General features: G+C 29.7%; 2 protein-coding genes across 6 annotated transcripts in view; one reads left to right on the forward strand and one right to left on the reverse strand.

Annotated features, from left to right (window-relative positions):
* Nucleotides 1–9,756, forward strand: part of LOC109609094 (uncharacterized) — an 87,325-nt gene extending 77,569 nt beyond the window's left edge. Inside the window, exons 10-16 of one of the 3 annotated variants that reach the window (XM_049964393.1) lie at nucleotides 839–1,047; nucleotides 1,780–1,971; nucleotides 5,712–5,864; nucleotides 6,807–6,982; nucleotides 7,450–8,224; nucleotides 8,682–8,831; nucleotides 8,889–9,756. In XM_049964393.1, the coding sequence (XP_049820350.1) occupies nucleotides 839–1,047; nucleotides 1,780–1,971; nucleotides 5,712–5,864; nucleotides 6,807–6,982; nucleotides 7,450–8,224; nucleotides 8,682–8,831; nucleotides 8,889–9,026 (1,793 nt within the window). In that variant the 3' untranslated portion in view covers nucleotides 9,027–9,756. The remainder of the gene's footprint in view (nucleotides 1–838; nucleotides 1,048–1,779; nucleotides 1,972–5,711; nucleotides 5,865–6,806; nucleotides 6,983–7,449; nucleotides 8,225–8,681; nucleotides 8,832–8,888) is intronic. The other 2 variants (XM_049964394.1, XM_020025721.2) reach the window with 2 other exon arrangements.
* Nucleotides 1–21,315, reverse strand: part of LOC109609096 (serine/arginine-rich splicing factor 6-like) — an 82,025-nt gene that overhangs the window by 47,173 nt on the left and 13,537 nt on the right. The gene's annotated exons all lie outside the window — the stretch shown is intronic.

The raw sequence follows: 21,315 nt of genomic DNA on the forward strand, positions 1-21,315 counted from the left end.
AATAAAACTTTTGCCATAAGAGTAAATGTTTGTAAAACCACATCATTGAAATCATTTTTTAATTTCAAATTTATAACGTGTTTGTTTGAAAAATTCACGTAACTTCAATATTTTGTGGTTCAATAGTTTTTTCAACCTATATTAAAATTGAAAAAAAAAACACTTCGATTAACGAAACCATTTCTATTGCATTTCGTGTAGCCAGAGTTTTATTTTTGTTCTGTTTTCATTTACATGATGAAGACAAGTTTTTTTTATACACAAAAGAATTACGGTTCATTTGAATTTCAACCTAAAATTCACAAGTCTATTTTTTATCCGTCTTGTCACCGTACTTCTGGAAAACAAAGAAAATACCATTAGTCAAATTACCCCTTTCAAGCGTTCCAGCTTCGAAACGCCACAAATCTACATTCCGTATTCCGATCCGTACCTTTTCATATGCATAATATGTTATTTGTGATGTAGATTGTGTCATTGAAGTATAGGTTTGAATACGTAAGAATATTTCCTCGTGGATTACTGGGATTATCGTTGCAGAAAATCTTTGTTACGGAAGTTTATTACACACTCGTTGCTGGAGGTTAAATTTTAAATATCGATATTCTCTCAAATAACATTTTAAAAGTTAAGTTAAAGATGTTTTCTTGGGAAATAAAAATAATTTAACACACACAAAATATTAAGAATAATACTATTGTATTTATTGTATCAAATATCCTGGCGCATCCACCAAATGTTTAATGGCACATATCTAATGTATTTTTCTTCCGCTTTCCCTTTGTGTTTAGGATGGATTACGTATAGTATAAATAAAAGTTTATTTTCATTGTTTCAGAGAGCACATTCTGTGTGAAGCTGTTGAAGGGATCCAGAGGTTTGGGGTTGTCGGTGACCGGCGGGGTAGACAGCACTGGCGCTTGGCCCGGTCTAATTCGCATCAAAAGACTGTTCCCCCATCAGCCCGCGTCGACGTGCGGACTCCTCAACGTGGGGGATCTACTGATCGAAGCCAACGGAATTACGCTTACCGGCCTCTCGAATTACGTAAGTTACCACGTCTGTTCATCCCCAGAAATTAAATTACAATTAGATGGGAAAAAGAAACGCTCACTTTTGTCCCTTGGCAAATTTCGGTGTGAGTTTCCAAATTTTAATTTGTATCAACGCAAAACATTCTAATTATACTATAATAATACTATACGAAACTGCAATACAATTATAATCAACGATACTAATTAAAATTTTCCAATACGTATAAAATCCAAAGTTTCAAACTACTTTATCTAATTAGGACATAATTATGACAAAGTGTACAGTCATCTCACTTTACGTGTACAATGTAGCATGTGTAGTATTATTAAGTTACGAAGTTATGGTCTGCATTTTAATATAATACCGTACAAGTAACTTCTGCAGAATCTCCTCAGTCTAAATTCAGAAGACGACTTAAAAGTTATATATACAGTTTTAAACAATTTCACGACTATTTGAAATACTTACTAAATTAATTTATTGGACTATATGACTATAATTTTAAAATTCATAATAAATTTTATAATATTAATATCAAATGTTTATTAAAATAGATAGTTTAAAGCTTTTGAGTAATGTATTCATATAGTATGGACAATAAAATGTAAGATTACGCCCATTATAAATGAAATCGCATTCGCATTGATCCACGGAAATCTCTCCCTTCGGACATGTTTTACTGTACTAACTTTGATTCCAGCGGCATTAATCGGCGTCCCCGCTTAATTGAAATGTAAATTTCAGGAGGCCTTAGAAGTATTAAGAACGGCACCTAATCAGGTCGAGCTGAAGGTGTGCCGCCCGCCGCCCGACGTCCTTAACTGCGTAAGCCCCATCTCGGAAGTGCCACCTCCGCCACCCAGAAGGGAGCCGCCCTCGAGCCTTCACCTGCCCCCAACCGCTTACAGTTCCCCCGAAGACGACTATTACCATGGCGTAAGTGGATTGTTTCTTTATCTTTCTTATTGCATGCAAGATCTCGCACTAGTTCCCGTCGGTTTTTGGAATTACCTACAATCTGTTCTCTAATGTTCGAGGGGTTCCCCTTTTAATTGCACCTGAATTATGGGATTTGTTTATTCTGTTCACTGGTTGAATTTACATGATTTAATTAAGTTATAATGAATGTATAAATGTGGCATAATTCATAGATTCAGCAAATTATGCGTATTTATGTTGGAATAAAAGTCAATATTGTCGTCCGGAAATTTCCCAACGAAAACCGTTTCTCTTCATTACATTACGCCCACTGTAAATCAGTGTGGCCATTCAGCAAACCGTACCCCTCTGAACTTGATATTTTTGTGAGACACGTTCGGCACCTTTGGACTCGGCACGGTTCGGTTTCTGAATCGGAACGGAACTGCTTGGACCCACATGTTTATAATACATTAGCAGCGAAGTAAACAAGATTTTGTCTGTTTCTTATAGCGTTACACAAACTTGAATATATGGAACTCGATGCGAATCTTCAACATTGTTGTTGATATATAATTTAACGAATTGTTTGAATTGTTCTTAATAAAAACTATGTTTTAAGAAAGTAAAAACCATAAAACATTCGTTAATTTATACATAAATTATCTATTATACGTTACTAAAGATTAATTTACTTCAATCATAAAATGGTATATAAAGATTGAAATTATATTTTTATATCTTGACTAAAATTTAAGTACATTATAATAATTATTGTTTATTACTAACAATATTAATTAAAAGTAAAGTAAAACACAATAATATTACTATGTACAGTCGGCTGCAGAATGACATTACCACTTTCCAAACAAAATCCTTTGCGACCCTCTCTCGTTAAGCCTCGCCCAGAACCCCAAAAAAATGTAGGCCGTAAAACCCAGATATACGTAACAAAGGGTTAATTGCGGATCAAAAAATTTACTCCTGTCGATTATATAATAAGTATTTCACACTTCTTGAGAAAATTAGAGATTGACTAAATTAAAGAAACTTAGTTTTTGTAAATTATTATCACAGTTAGTCATAAATTAAATATAATAGCCCTATTTATAAAAACTAATAAAAATGTATAAAATTAGAAAAAAAATTCTTTATTTTTCTCTCATCTGTTTGAACTAAAATTAATCCTATTGACATAAACTAAGATATTTATGACTTTATTAATATATAGCAGAGGTGGCCAACCTGAGGCTCTTTGAAGGAATATTTGTGGCTCTCGATAAATGTACCCCTTTTCCCTTTTCATTCCAGAATTATCAAGAGAAGTAAAATAAATGGTCAATTTTTAATATTTAAATTCAATACACATATTTTGTACTTTTCAATAAGTATAATTTTTGTGAACAAATTTTTTTAATACATTGGGGTGGAGCTGGCCACCCCTGATATACAACATTACTTTTCCGTTAAACTATTTGAAAATATCAGTGTAATATATTATGTAACTTGTATAAAATATGTTGTGTATTTCGCTTGTTTGAGAATTCATTAACTAAATGCTTTTTAGTATTTATTATAGATGTGTTAAAAAATAGTCATACTTTTTAGTTGTAAGCAATTGGGATAATAAATTATTATGTGATCATTGGTCACGATTTCACTCTAAGCATATGTCGTGTATTAATTAAAAACCGCTTATTCAGTGAACGACTAAAGATCTACACAAATGTATCATAGTCTAGAATTTTCTTTAACACGAGCTTCATCACAAATCAGAGCAATTACAATACTATATATATAGTATTACAATATATATATATATATATATATATATATATATATATATATATATATATATATATATATATATATATATATATATATATATATATTGTAATTCATTGTCAAATTGCTAAATTGTAGTAAAAGTCTGTTAGTGTAACGATATATACTACTTTGATTATAATAAACAATCAATTTTTTTAGTAAAAATTTATTTATTTAATTTTAAGCAGTAAAATAACATTTATTTAATAAAATTTTTAGTTTTCAGCAGCTAACTGTAAAAAATATCTAAAACTTTAAGGTAATTAAGGTACCTTAATATTAGGATTAAAACTAAGTCTTACATGATATTTAATTTAATAATAAAACTATATTAGACCTAAATAACACAACAAATGTAAAATTAAATATTTATTATAAGTTTGTACACAAATGTAGTATTCGGAATATTTATATTACAAATACATCAAACAAAGTGCAAATACTGTTAAATTATTGGACAAATATGATAGTTAAGACTGCCAGAAGTTAAATTTGGATGTTCGATCAGTTTCGAGATACACGTATATGAACAAAATTTAATTGTTTCTTGTTTTTCAAAATATTCTCCATGAAGACTGACACAATTTTTTTTATGTGAACCAATTTTCAAAGCACTTTGCCATCTTATCCCAACATAGTACTTTCAAAACAAGTGTTTAAAAACTTACTAAATTAAGGACTATACGGAGAATATTCCATCAGCAAAAAATAAAATATTATAAATATTATAATTTTATCGTTATGTATTCCATTTCCACTATAATAAAAGTAAATTATTTCAAGTTATAAAATGTCAGTTATTTCAAGTTATTAAAAAAGTCAAATAATTATATTTAATTATATTGTATGGTTCAAATTAATTTAAAGTTTTCGTTTAATATTTAAATTAAATACAACATTTATTTTTAATCAACATACTTTTTTAATATTAACATTTGTAATCAGTTCAATTAAACAAACTTAATAATTCAGTAAATAATTTGAAGTTCTTCAAATATAAAAGAAAATTTCTCTTTTGGTTTTCATTAATCTGAACTAAATTGTTATTATGATTATTATTGAACGAGTCGTGCTGTGTAATTAATAAAATCTATACCAAATTTATTCTAAAAAGTACCAATGTTTAAGATTTATCAGTAATTTTATAATTGAATATTATTTTCCACACTTTAGATATAAAATAAATGTTTGTCCTTTTTTATAGTCCTAAAACCGAATAATATGATATCTGCAATAATGTTCCTACTATATAATTATTTTTAATAGTTATATTAAATATACATTTGTATTAAATAATTTAGAATTTAATGAACAATTTGTACGGTGAACAATATTAATATTAACAAAACGGGTAGCTAATTAACACATTTGTGTTTGAAATCAAAATCATAGTATTTCTCTCAGAATTATTTTATTGTATAAGATTATTTTAATAATTATATAATATATTTTTACAATTAAATTAACCATAAATAAATATTGATTGTTTATTACATTATTATCATTGTTTATTTTATAATTGTAGTTATATTATTAATTTCATAATTATATTGAAACAAAAATGTACTATATTCACACCGACTTCAAAATTTTATTCTAATAATGCAAGGTCGTCAATTAATGCCGACCGCAAATCTTATTTAAAACGCTTTGCAGGTAAATATAAAATTGGAAAAAACTAATACTCATACTAATACGGCATGCGTATCCACGGCAGTCGCGTTTCGATTCGGAAACCGAACATGATGAACGAAAACGAGCACTCCAAAATCGTCTTAGACCCGAGAAACCCGGTTTGCTGAATGGCCACACTGCTGTAAATTAGCACAGCTAATCCCCGATTGTAGGGGTTTGAAGACGAGAACTATTATACACACATAAATCAAAGCCGGTGCGGAAGGCCGCACATTTACATATTCTGTAATTTCCAGGAATTTGAAGTGACACTGACCAAGATCCAGGGCTCACTAGGGTTCACCCTTCGTAAAGAGGACGACAGCGCCCTAGGTCACTACGTGAGGGCGCTGGTCAGGGAACCCGCTCTAACCGATGGCAGGATACGGGCGGGGGACAAGATAATTGCGGTAAGTGTTAATAAATTGAAGTTCATTACTGTTCCCGTGATAAGGATCAGTCTGTTTGAACCGCCTAATTTTAAATTTTTAAAGGTCTTCCACATTTAATATTCGTACATTTCAAATCAGAATAATCAATCGCAACAGTATTTTATTAAAGCCATAAATTTATAAAATGGATAATGTTAATTTACTGACGTAGCATATTGTACGTATTTAACCGAACAAATTCGTTACATAGGATATGATTTTATTTCACGTTTGAAGTGACACAATATACATTTGAACTTAAATTACCCACTACTACTACGTCATTCTGTTTGTCACATGCAAATAAACTTAATTTATTTATTCTCGAACATTATCAGCCGAAACACGAAATTTCAAATAGCATGGGTCCGTATAAAATTTCTGCATGTATAATTTAATCTCCCTATGTTTTATCTCTATGACAACAAACCTCGACCGTCAGGACTTGAGTGAATAATGCACATTATAAATGTACCTATGTGTACATACATATTCGTGTTTGCTGTCTTCCTCTAACGAGTGTCACCTTACTTTTAGTAAAACATTAATGCATATATTACATTTATAACGTAAATTTTAAAGGAATACGTTGATAATAAAATATATTATATAGGATGTTACAAAATGTGTCTTGAATATTAAGGGTATGATAAGTATAACAAAGAGTTGTAAGTCATATTGGTCCTCAAACAAAAGGTTTTAGAGATACTGAGGATTATTTATTTTCGAAGAAAATATCATCGAAACTGTTTATTTGTGTGTTTATTAAAATTTTTTCTTATATATTGGCCACGTTATAGTTATAAATATACTTGGTTTCAGTTCTTAATATTTTACATCTACAAATAAAAAACCCAGAACCATATTATGTATGTATATATATATATGACCATAATAAATCCACAATGTGAATTTTATTAGGTAAATGATGTAGAAATCTCCCCGATGAGCCACGAGCAAGCGGTGCAATACCTCAGACAATGCGGCGATGTGGTAAAACTTCGCCTGTACCGGGACTGTGCCCAGACGCCGGTCGCCACTCTCTCGCCCACCGAAACCACTCCAAGAACTTCCTTCTCCCGAAAGGCACATTTGAGGTATGTAGATGCCAGAGGGGCGCCGCCCGAATAACTACACCGGGAACGCGGGACATCATTAATTTTAACTCAACCATGCTAATGATCCCGATTTACATGTCACGACTACTGCAAGTTTCTCTTTTTTTAAATAAATATATTCATGAGACCAGATAACTCGATGGTAATGAAGCTTGAAACGTTCAAATTTCGTGGTCGTGCACAATTTCGATCGGGGTTCAAAATCATAATTTTTGTGAATTAATCATGAGGCACACTATATCAGACTTCATGAATGTAAATCGGTTTCATCTGTGAAATGCGTACTTTGGTTAATGTCAATACATTGTCTAATCAATTTAAATTGGGCTCTATGTTTTGAAATTTAGACAAATTTTATAAAGAATATTAGAGATAATTTCCTCGAGGATGACGATATAATCATCGTTAATTAAATTGTGTAATTGACAAATTCCTCCAAATTTTAGGCAAGAGGCTGTAGACATGCTGAACGACATAGCTGTGCGCAAGCTGATCCCAGGTAACCAAGACACATACAGACGCTCCTTATCACCAAACGCATCACCTCGAAGACTGCGTCGTCATCCTTGTCCATCCGACGCGTCACACGTCACTGACCCAACCACATACATGCAACAGACCGACAGCGAACAGTTCCACGAAGGCCTGCTCCAGAAATGCTCACATCCTTTCGACGACGACGCCTTCAACTCCCTGTTCTCCATCGAATCCGATGACGGCGACCGGCCGCCACGTCCCAGCTCGCTCGAACTCTACAATCCTAATCAGACTCCCGTGGCCACCAGAAAACCCCGCTTCAACTTTTCATTAGCACACAACCAATACGAACTGAACAACCTCGATCCGGAGGTGTTGGACGCGCCTAATCTCACATATAACCTAGGTAACGATGACACGAAGAGCACGGACGTCGAGTGCGGCGACAGTTTCCCCCAGGAACCCGCCAGCATGCCACATATCCCCCTAGACACCTCGGCCTTTAGCTATAAAAACCCTGCGTACCAGTCCGCACATCCTCCCTGTGGAACCGACGCGACCGATGACAGACCCGCCATTGCATCCACGTCTTCTACTGCCGTCACCTCCTCAAAACCCATCGCGGCCCCTAAACCCAAACCCACCACAGACGACACTAACATGAGGAAGTGGAAGGGCGTTACCCTCGACAAAGAAGAAACTAAACCTCAAGTCAGAAAAATGAGAATGCCGGAAGAATATGAAGTAAGTAATTTAAAATTATATGTAATTAAACAAAAAATCGTTTAAACTACAAAATTAAAAATGTTTAAAAATAATCAACAGAAATAAATTTGTATTTTTCATTTAAAATTAACTAAAGCATAAATTCACCGTTGATAATTTTTAATAATACTGCATTTTTATAAAACATATTGAACAGAAAGATTGGATATTATTCAGGAATAGCGGAAAATTAAATTACTTCTAGATATCAGGAATTTTCCCGTATAACACGTGCACATTCCAAGACGGAAAGGTATTTTATATTAGATTTAGATCCGATGTACTTTACAAAGTTTCATTCCTAGTCACCATTGAAAAAAATTAGAATTCTTATGTAGAACCAGATTTTATAGTTATATATATGCATTCTTATCCTTTTATTTCTTCATTTAATGTAATTTTTGATAAAAGTAACTACAGGGTTGTTGGTTTACAGGTTCTAGCTATAGAATTAAACAGAGGATGGAACAGTCGTTTGGGCTTTAGTCTACAAGGCGCCGCAGGAGTAACGTATGTCAGTGCTGTACATGCCGATAGTGTCGCTGCTAAAGATGGTCGTTTGAAGCCTGGTGATCGCGTAATTAAAGTTAGTAAATTGAATAAAAATTTGTAGCCGTAATTTTCATAATTTAATGTGTTCTAGGTAAATGATGAGAGCGTCGAGAACATGACAACAAATGAAATAATAGATTTATTGCGAATAGTAAGGGGTCCAGTATGTATAGTTATATCGAGAGTCAAATCAAATGAAGACTGTCCAAAAAGCAATGCTGAGAATTGAAAACACTAGTACAAGATATTATTCTAAAAGCGTCTATCAAATGTAAATTTTAAGGTGTAATCTTCCTAAATATTTAAATTTTTAATATGTTTTTAATTAATACTAGGTATTCAGATTTTATTATAATTTTTTTATAATTTCTTGATTGAATTTGAATGAAACATTGTGATAGATTTAGTTAGTAATTTATTTTAAAATGTTTTCCTGCTTAAAATGTGATTTTGTAAAATGCAAATGTTTATAGTGATTTAAAATATTATGAGAATGTAAAGTAAATCAGCTCGAATATGATTTTAGAATTTTAAGCTAGTCTGTATTGTAAATGATTATAATACGTTTAAATTATTATCGACTTGTTATATAAGTCTAGCTTTAGATAATTAAATTGTAGTTTTTAAATATACTTAGTATCAATGTTAATAGAAAAAAATATTATATGCAGTATTCTCATTCAATTAAATATATAATATATTATAAAATTACATTCTAAATTTTTGCCTAAATAGTAAATCTATTATTTTTTGTAAGAAACTTGTAAATCAAATATATATTAAATCAATTAAATTCAGCAATATATAAATATTTAGAGTAAACTGTAAAATTGTACATTTATTTAAGGATTGTAAGTAGATACGTTTTAAATTTTGTTGTATTTTATAGAGACTTTTTAGATATTTCAATTGTTTTTTCTGATTCAAAACCAAAGACATGATAAATAAAATAAATATCGTTGAATTCTATTACGAGTTTTTATTCTATCCCTTCATTCCTCCCCTTAATAAACAAAAAAAAATTCAACAACTAATATATATTATAAAGTATATTACAAATTTTAATTTTATTTTGCTTCCTCTTTATAAAAATCACATATTAATAAAAAACTTTCAACATTAAACAACATATTAATTGCAGCATGATAAGAGAAATAACAAAATTGTAATATTTTATATATATTTAATACCAATTTCGGATTCCTTGTTAATATTAATAAAGATTTAAAATAATAAATAACACTAAAATATTCTCCATTGAGCCTGTATATTTAAATAACATTATGCCTCATACATTATTAAAGCATACTTAAATAATTAACATGAATGTTGCTTTTAAATTAATTAATTAATTTAAAACGATCTGATTATGAGTTTAATACCTTTAATAACACTTCCTATTTGTAAATATTAATAACTCTATATTCAATGTTATTATATTCAACATTTTGCATCGCAACGCTGCTAGGTAATTGTAAGCAAAGAATTTTAACTTCAAATGAATGGATAAAAAATTTATGATTTGGATTAAATGATTTTGAGATATTTTTAATGAAAAATAGTAAATTAAAAAAAACAAAATTGTATATAAATAATATATTTAATTTAGAATTTTCTTGGAAATAAAATGCAGATGAACATTTCCATACGCAATTGTATGCGGTCACTGAAAACCTGCAGACTGAAACGATACCATTAACCTTGTGAATTCAGCAAAATTCAATTTGAAAAAAATGTGTGTGTAATTATGCACTAGTGAGATGGTATTCCGACAATGACCCATCTGTGGGACACGCATGAAGTGCTCCCCCAAGCCGGTGGCTGATGCATGGAAACGCCACACTCCGGTGATCGCTCCAGTTTTCATGCCATCCGTCTGACCGGCCGACGAAGAATCCACACCATAAACAATACGGACGTCGAGAAAGCACCGCGCGCGATCGACGCTCTGTTTAGTTGCCGCTTTGTTTGTAGGTTGGTTTTGTGCATTATCAGTGTTGTTACCGGCGATTTTATAAAGCTCGAAGGTATCGTAAAAATAATTCCGTTTTTAAATTATTGCCTACACTTAAAGTTCTTAAAGGACAAAACTGATTTGCAGAAACTTCAGTTTTCATATTTGATAAAACTTTACCCTTACAAATGTTTTGTAAAAAATATTACACATTGTAATAATAATCATAATAAACATAATTTCTAAATTAATTTTTGACTCAATTGTTAGGATATCTGAGTTAAAGGTAATTAGCTTTAACTTCATCAGAAATTAAAATTAACAAAGCAAAAATTAAAAAAAAACATTTAAATTAGAGTACTTTGTACCAGAGTAACAAGAAATGTTGGTAATGTTTATACAAATTTGGATATCTTTAATATTTAACACCAATATACTTTTGAAATAATTAAAACTAATTAATTAAATTAAAATAATTTTAAGCTTTTGATCTATTTGTATCACATGTCAAAAATGAAAACGCTTTCTACACATACGCCAACAGGATTATTTATTTGTATATTTTATTTATCGATATTATTTCGCTTCCTCTAATATTGACCTAAAATAATTTATAATTTTATTTAATTAGATTAATTTACATGATAATTTACACTCATATTGGATGTTAAACCTTTCATTTTAGAGTTACTCCTAGATTTATTCACTTTTCAATTCTTGTTGAAGCAACACGAAATACATTTGAACTTGGTTCAAGCATATTTGATTTAAAAAAATTCAAAATAAATTTATAACCTTATTAAAATATTTAATAATTAATTTACATATTTTCAACATAAAATAAATATTTACTTTTTAAAAATAACAAAAATTATAGTATTTTTGATGAAATAAAATAATAAAATTATCAGTTAATTTCAAATAATTAATTTTTATAGGTATCCCAATAAAAATAAAATGATTTTTGGCTCATATGTCATAAATGAAAACGCTTTCTACACATAACCCAGTAGTAATATTTTATATTTATATTATTATTGATGGTAATTCATTCAAATAAACTTTTAAATGTGCTTTTAGTGTTTTTGATTTGTGCCAAATCCGATGTTTTAAGTTATAAATTTATAATTTTATTGATATAATAAAAAATATTAGTAAATGAATAAAAAATAAAATTTTTTTTCAATAACTCCATTTGACACTGTTACTCATTCATCAACATTACCAAATAAATATTGATTTTAGTTGGAGCCACTTTAATTTGTTAGTTTTGTATTACTTTAGAAACTGAACCAAAAAAAAATAAGGTGATATTTATTTTCTGCACGCAAGTATCAACGACATTTTCACTAATTTCTATATCATAAAAACGACAATGTACTTAAAGTGTAAGAGTAAATACCTGTATATTTATCCGCCATTTGGTTTCTAGAGATGTTTACTATTCTAATCATAAATTTTAACAGTGAAAGTATTGGAGTTAATCTATCAACTGCTGTGCCGTTAACTGCACCTTTAAATTTAATCTTTATATTTGAATGTGGAACACTTCCTGTTAGACATCTAGTAGAAGTTCCAAAATTACATGGAGGATATATATTAAATTAATGAAAGAAATTAAAATTGTTTTAAAATATTTTATATGCAATTAACCCGAACTAATAAACATATACATATAAAACATATATTGATGCGTGCATGACTATTAAAATATATATCTGTCACTTTGCTTGTCCTAAAATAAATAGGGCATAAAATATAAACTAACGGTGTACACTAATAATTTTGTATGTGTAAACCAGAAATAAATGAAAAACTGATGGACGTAAATTATAATTAAATTAATTTCAAAACTATAGTAGCTTGTTATATTTGTCACAATAAAGCAATGCATTTCCATCATTATGGAACTAAAGACCTAATTAATGTTTATATTAAAATATTGTATGTTAATTATAATTATTTTTTAAGTACTTCATTGCAATTTTCTCGAAAATAAAACAAAATTAGTGCGTGTCCTACATTAACAATTGTTATAAAAAGCACCTTACATTTAGCTCAGATTTTAATTGTTATTGTATTTATTTTTAAAATTAACTCCTTCCTAATGAGTCGCATTTTCAAACATAGATTTCATTCCATAAACAATAGGATGCAAGTAATTGGCAGTGAACAATATCTTTATTTAAATCGGAAATATTTTTGTCAAATAATTGCACTTCTTCCTGCTTTCTTATTAGCACATGGCATGAGAATAATTATAATTGTTTGTGCGAAAAGAAAAATTAATTCATAAATAAATTACACATTCGAATAATTAATTACAGATATCGTTGTATTACAATCATATCTGTCATGTTTCCAAGACTTGGTTTCGTATTGTAACGCACAAGTGAAAACCTTATTTAGTTTAAATAAATAATTGATTTTGCTGGTAGTGAAGAGAAATTCTTCTTGCGATTACAATAATTGCAAGTTAATAACGGAAATTGTATTAATGTGTTGAACTAATTCGATACAGTTGTCCAGAGTATGTCACATAAAAAAATAAATTACCAATCCACGGATGTGACGTTGACAATGTGTTCCTTCCTTAAAATTTCGACCTGGTAATATTTAATAAACGTTCATTTTTAAAATCTGGTGCAACTTAAATTTAATGATGGTAACTAATTTGTGTAAAACTGAAAATTACTTGATATGCATTTTAATATTAATTATTCAAAGTAAAAGTTAACTAAATTCATATTCGATCAAACAACACAATTTTTATAGTGAAACTATCACGCATGTTTTTATGGCATCACGTAATGTTAATGGATTCACTTTTCAAATTTATTATTAAATTCCCAATCAGCCACACAATTAACATTTACTAATAAGAACACTTCTCTCCTTAAATATGTTAATTTTCAATTTAATGCAACGAGTTGATGTAAGGTAAAGTAAAATGTCTAGACATTCAAATTTAGAAATTATGCCCTTAATGAAATATCATCACGTTGTAAAAGAATATTATAAATATGTAAAACACAATGATAGATTTAAAACCACGTTGACACATCTTAAGTTCTCTCGACACGAGGTATCTAAAATTTAATTCCAGTTCATTCGAATCGGAAGTAGTAAAATTCGAATGTCGACGCCCGACTCGCATACATTTTAATTAGCAATAAATTTATGGTGATACAGGTTTAATGAATGAAGTGCCCCAATTACCAAAATACTACTGTCTTATAAATAATAACGGAAACAACACTGTTTTCAGCGCATCGTTGAGTATTTTGTATATTTAAGAAAGATACTGTTTTAAATAGAGTTTTTATCATCACTAAACGGTTGAGATACCCCGTTTGCAAATTTGCATTGAAAATGTACGGAGAACGTGAACTAGACAAGTATATTTAACACACACAACGGAAAAATTTATTGTTCTTACCATATTATACAATTACAAATGTATGGTAATTAAAGATTAGAGCATACATTAGAATGTGGATGACTATTATTTTGCTTGGCGGAATTTTTCCCTTCGCTTGTTATCTGGGGTGTTGCTGGCACGAGACTCCTTTCAAAATTTTATAACAAAATTAGCATTGTTTGATTGATTATTGGCTCTAATAGCTTTTTTAATATTAAGAATTATTGCCTACATCTCATTTTTTAAATTTATATAAAAATCACTGATGCCTCTATATCTATAAAGCTCTGGTTAAAGTCCAGTTTTGAGCAAATGTAAATCTTAATTTGAAAGCTTGTATTTTATAGTAATTCTTAATTGATGTAAAATATTATTTTTGACCTTAAGAATGAACATTTTTTCCTATATCCCATTTTTTACCTAAAAACTAATGATGCCTTAAACTTTGTCCAAATCTATAACCTTTAGATTCAGTTGTCTTCTGTGGCCATAACTGAACTTGCTTGACACAACCACACTACAGACTAATCTTTACTCTCATCCTTGTGTCACAAGGAACCTTCTGGTGCATGTAGTTCCCCTAAGTTGTTGCACATATTTCTAATCAACTGCTTAAGAAAGAAAGTAAATCAATTCAAAGAATTATCAAAAGAAAAACCAGAAGCATATAACAAGTTAACAACTAATCCATAATTCATGACAGTAGACCCGGAGTATACCCATTCAAATAAATTAAATTGTTATCATTTGTTTTCAAACAGTATTGCCACCCGTATTTCCAGCTTATGTAAATAAAACCGTTGCCCTTGTGGAATTAGTGATTCATCAAACGGTAGACAAAACCATTGATTGCGGTGCGCTATCGTTACGGAATACAGATAGACACCGTCACCAATTTCCGCGATTTCGTGCTTTCGTGACTCCACTTCCTCCAAAAACACCTGTACTCGTCCGGTGTTCACCCCTTCACAGTTTATTGTCCACATTTGCCAATGACCTCGGCGGACGCAGCCGTGGATACGCGACTTATTAATAAAACCTACAAACTATGACGAACATCAAAATATAACCAGTTTACGGGAACCAATGAATGGGAGTTTTACATGGGCATAATTTACAGCTAGTAAATCTTGATCTGATACTGATCATCACTGGTGACTGATGAATGTAGAGCGGAATTGAAAAAAATTGTTTTCACTAAATATTTAATAAAAATATTCAACCCAATTCCATTTAAATCTAATTAGACCTATAATGATGGAATATTTATTTTCACTAAATATTTAATAAAAATATTCAACCTAATTCTATTTAAATCTAAGTAGACCTATAATTATGGAATATTTAGGTTTAATTCTCCGTTACAAGGAGACTGGAATAATGTGTTTAGTCAAGTTTAAATTTTGTTAAGTATCAAGAGAAATTTTAGAAATTGTAAAGAAGTAAACAAATCTTGATAATTGCGAAAATTCTTAATGAATTTAATGGTTGCCAAAAACAAATTCATTTGAAATTTAAATGATTCAAAAGTACGTAAATTTGCATATTTAAAATTATATTAATAACAATTATTTTTTAAATAATAGTTTTAATCATTTAAATCACATTTTATATAATTTATACCACTTTACACATTTATATTATACCAAGTCTGGCAAAGGCATCTTGTCTCGTTTATCAAGAATTAATAAATAACAATTTGCATGCATACAATACTTTAAATGCAATTTTTATTTCCTGCAATAAGAAAATATAATAACCGTCTCAATGAAAAATAAGAATCCCATCGCATTATTCCACTTTAGAAACAATGTTGAGATTCCAACTGAAGAATGTAATTACCGTTTATTGCTCGATGGATATTAATGAACTGAAAAGTAAAACTGCTTATTATAGAAAATAATTTAATTAAACTAGGGCACAAATGAAAATAAGACTAGCCGCGGAAAATGTGACGATGTCACACATACATGTGATTATCCGGAACTTATTGTTTACTAGGAAATGAGCCGATTTCTCAGTAACATGTATTTGTTATTTAGTATGAATATTTAAGTAAATCAATTTTATTATAATAGTGGTAATGAACAAAATGTAACAGGAATATGAAGATAAGAAAAATTTAGATGGGTGGTCTTGTTACTTTATTCTATTATAAAACAAAATATTTCAGTGAATGTATAGAGACTTTTAATAATAATAGTGCATGAATTTTTATGTGAGCGACGTGTCTCAATATTATTAGCGAAAGTTATTAGAAGGTTCACCTCCAAAATTGATTGATATCATTGTTTAACTATATTGTTAAGTACAGATTTATGTGACGAATAAATAGCAACGACCATACGTTTGAAATGCTTTAATTAACTCACTTAAACGTATCATGGCAGTAAATTCACTTTCAAAAATGTATCTGGCATCTGGCGTGTATTTTATAATGATACAACGCACCATATAATTGAGGCACATATCTATTATTTAAAATTACACAGTAATACAATTATTTCGCATTATAAATTTCAAATAATGAATAAATAAAAAATAATGTCCCATTGTGTGTCTTTTAATAGAGAAATCGATAATAAGTAAAATTTTATTTGTTAATTATGGAGGTTGGTCAGAAGTAAACATTAAATGTATGCTAATGAGTTCTCATGTTATGCATATCGAATTATTAAATAAGGAAGTTGTGAATAGGGCTACTTCTTGCCAATTTTTTCGAAGAAACAACCGCAGACATCCGAACCTCACGCTTTCTTATTCTTATTGCTTGCTGTGTGGTTTGCCACAGTCTGGGTGTTATGCTTACATAAACTCCTTGTTTATTTTAATGAATCTATGCCGTAATTGTTACTGGTAATAGGAAATTAAAATTATAACTAAAACCATTATAGCCATTATAAAATCATCTCGTGAAAGCTGAACCAATGACAAAATCACTTCTTCAATTATTTTAAGTTGGAGTTGGACAGCAATAAGTGTGTGATTGGTGAATAAAACGTACAAATATACATTATATGCAGGATGTATCAAGATAAATTAATTAGATCAGATAAAAGATCTGAGTATTCAACAGTAGCACTCTCGCATTGTTGTAACTGTCGCATTGTTATTTGATACGTTTATGCAACGTATTCCCATTCGCATTCCTACAATTCAAAGAATTAAAATTTTCTTAGTATTGCAGTTGTGAAACGAATGCACGATTCGTGTGTGTCTATTATGAAGTTACTGACTCGACACAGATTGCTAAACGTTGAAAATTGCACGTTCTGAGTGGTGCCAGCACGGAAATTTCAACTCGTTGATATTTTTGGCAGTTCGGTGGTATTTGGAGGCAGTTTTCTTGATGCACGGAAAAGAACGGTAATTGCAGGTAGAGTGGGAACTTGATGCGAAATTAAAAAGTTTACTGGAAGTTTTTCTTGAGCTAGGACACACGGAGCGAGAAATCTTTGTTGGAATATATGTATTCTTTAAAAAATGTATCAACTATGCATATTTAACACACAACGGAAAATGTATTGTTCTTACCATATTATAGCGTATAATTACAGATATATTAAAGTGATTAAAGATTACGGCATACATTAGAATGTAGATGACTATTATTTTGCTAAAGAAATTTTACTCTTCACTTGTTGTCTGTAGTGTTGTAAGCGACTCATTTCAAAAGTTTATAAAATAATCTCTGTTACTTTACTGAATATTTTCTAATAAGTGGAAAATATTAATTTCATACTTAGAGATAAACATTTTATTGTCTTAAAATTTCTCCAAATCTATAACCATCTATATATATACCATATAAGATTCTGCTGTTAAACTTCTTACTAGACAAAACTAGACAAAAAATTTGTGATACCCACAGTCAAATAAGGTGGCGATTCAATTATGCTATGAGGAGCTTCAGTTCTAGAGTAGTATCCCTTAAATCGATATTAGACTACAAACAATATGGATGATATTGAAGAAATGATTATCTTAATAAATGTGTATCAACATGAAAACGATCCCAAAAACAAATCCAAAATCGTGACAGTTTGGTTAAAAGATCAAAGCATCGATGTTCTGTTTTGCCCGTCCTATCTCCCTATTGAAAACATGAAGCATTACAAACATTTTATAGAATAAGAATAGAGTAGGTAATATTTATAATACTGTATAAAATAACAATAATGAATTAATACTATTTGAACATTTCACATTAAATAAAAGAGTTTTGACAAAAATATAAAACAATTTAAAAAGTTTCTATGATAATGGTCACCTCTGTATATACGAATGCTATTCAGTAATTGTAATTGAGGTAGCAACTTGATTCGAAACGATAAGCCACAAGAAATTTTTCTTGAATTGTGATATACGGAATGAGAAACTCTTGTTTGAATATCTAAAAAAGTTCAATCTACTTAGGTAACTTAAAAATAATAAAATTAATTAATAATTGGCAATATTATTAAGTTATAATAATGTGTAGAGAGACGAGGTTTACGAAAATAAAGGTTATCATGTAAAATATATTTTACAATTTGATCATTTTAAACGTACATTTATTAACCTCGTTCTAGTTTTTTGATGGACCAGAGGTATTATGAAATTATTTTGGTTAATTTTTGACATCCGCTCAACATGAAAATCCGCTGTGGTTTAATCTTGTCATGTACACACTTTCAACTAGTTACAAATTAAATTAAAAAATAAATAAATTAGGTTTGGGTTTAGTTTTTGGTTCAATTAGTGTCACAGAGTATGCAAATATAAGAACATACACACATACAACAAAATGTTAAATGAACAAAATGTGACTAGTGTTTAATTTCTGGTTTACTGGTTAGGTCAATGAGCTTCAAACTTAAAAACAGTTAGATACTCATATAAACAACAATTGTCATGTAGAACAAGTTAGCATTGTTTTAATAACTTTATAAACCTGTTGAACAAATTTTTAATATAGTAGAACTTTTTAAAAACAAATAATATAACAAACAATTACATATTTTAGACTAAAATATATTTAATAAAAAAAAAATGATTTTCAATCCCTATTAAAATAATTAATAGTAATAATATTAACAAATTAAAAAGTAGAATTAATCTATACATAGCTCAAGCGTTGTTAGCAACACCCCAATATTGAAATGCTGTTTCATATATAGTACAATTTTGTAATAATGCATATATTAGACATAAATTATAGGAATTTGTTTCTACGAGTACAGTTAATTGCAGAAACATTAAAGCGCGCACCTACTTCATTTTCCTACCGTATTAAAATGAAAACGAAAAGAAAATTACGAGTGTTGAATTTACTTAGCCTTATTAAACTGTTGCACTGCGAGAGAGTGATGTTGTAGTCATCGCAGTTTGTGCAAAAGAAACAGGATTATTATAATTTATGAGACAAATTACAAGTTATTCAGTGCGTGTTCACTTTTTAAATTTCACTTATTAGAGTTTCAGTAAGTAATCACATCAACTCGATCGCTGACTTTCAGTTGAGGATGTGAATTTTGAAAAAACGAAAAAAATTAGAATGTACGTGTCCGTGTGTTTTGCATACTGATGCAAATCGATTTGATGTGAAGTGTAATTAGCTTATCGGAGATTTGGCACGCTTTTATACCGCAGGGTGGGAAACTTGGATGTTCCACAATATTATCTTTTATTTATACGATAATCTTCTTACCGATTGTGTGCATGTTATTTTGCATTATCTGATTATAGAAAAGCGCTTTCTAATAATAGTAAACCAATATCCGCATTTATCAGATAATTATTTGCATAACAATTAAATTTAATGTAATTAACTTAAACCGGTAATTATAACTAACACCCACGATATAAAAGTATATCGGCACGAAATGAAAATATGGATGCAATAAGATATTTTATGAAATGCAGGATATGCACTATTTACAATTATCTGTCGGCAATTTGTTCTACTGCTGATTGAAATGCGTTATTACCAATTCGATTTGATACACATAGCGGACGTCTTGTTCAGCATTCCTTTTGTTGTTATTCGAAAGAATTTCCTTTAAACGAAAAAGACAAGTGGAAAGTGTGGGCATGTGAACTATTATTAACCATAAAATTTAAATATTAGATACAAAATACTGTTTTTATTAAAAACAATTATTATCCAATTTTATTGTTCCAATTTCATGATACGAAAACATGTAATCGTTGCGCTTGAGCAATTTGTTTCAATAATAATCTATTACAGTAAGTAGGTAAGAAGGATCGTGACACTGAAATCGGTACAAGATGGAAAAATTGTAATTCTTCAAAAAATACATATACAATATAAGAATAGTTATTCTATTTCCAAGAAATATATTGGAATTTATTTTTTGTCAAATCTCAGTACTATTGTATTTTAATTTTAAAAAATGGTGTTATCTGATTTATTCAAGAGTCTCCTATTCTAAATAATTTGCGCCTACAAGCACGCACCTTTTTTATGTGAGGGAACACAATGAGGCACGCACACTCATTGTCTCTAAATCGTTCGATAAACAATGAGATAGCGTTTAATTAATTTACCACCGATTTACACAATAGAGGAAACATGGATCGTCATTTTATTAGCGTTGTAACATTACAAGTGTGGGCTGTTACGTATTCGTTACGAAACTTGTCCGTCAACAGAATTTCGTGGGAACAATGTTAATTGTTGCACTCACTGCAAGTTGTATTCCGTATAAAACAAAAAAGGCGTTAATTGTAAAGAAAGTGAGTCGTTATTATGACAATATATGTAGGTATGTTCTGAGGTTCATCAAAAACAATGATTGAGACTACGGTACATGCAACTATTATTGCACATCGCATTGTTATTGTTGTTTAACATTGATTCTCGTGAGAGTAGCCAGTTAATTACATTCTACAGTACCATTAGAAAAATTATATAAATTATTTATATGTATCAATAATTGTATAAACTTCCAGACTCCACGAAAGAATGAGTAAGAGCATGGGATAAATTAAGAAGCTTTTGTATAAAAAAAGAAACTAGCTTCTTCAGTTGTTTCCACTGAGAACTAAGAAATATAAGTGCCCCATAAACAAAAATCGATCGTTTCTATTGTTTTATGAATTAATCTTATGTAAAATAACATACTGTGTTGGTCATCAACT

Source organism: Aethina tumida, chromosome 3, assembly GCF_024364675.1.
Source record: "Aethina tumida isolate Nest 87 chromosome 3, icAetTumi1.1, whole genome shotgun sequence".
NCBI lineage: Eukaryota > Metazoa > Arthropoda > Insecta > Coleoptera > Nitidulidae > Aethina > Aethina tumida.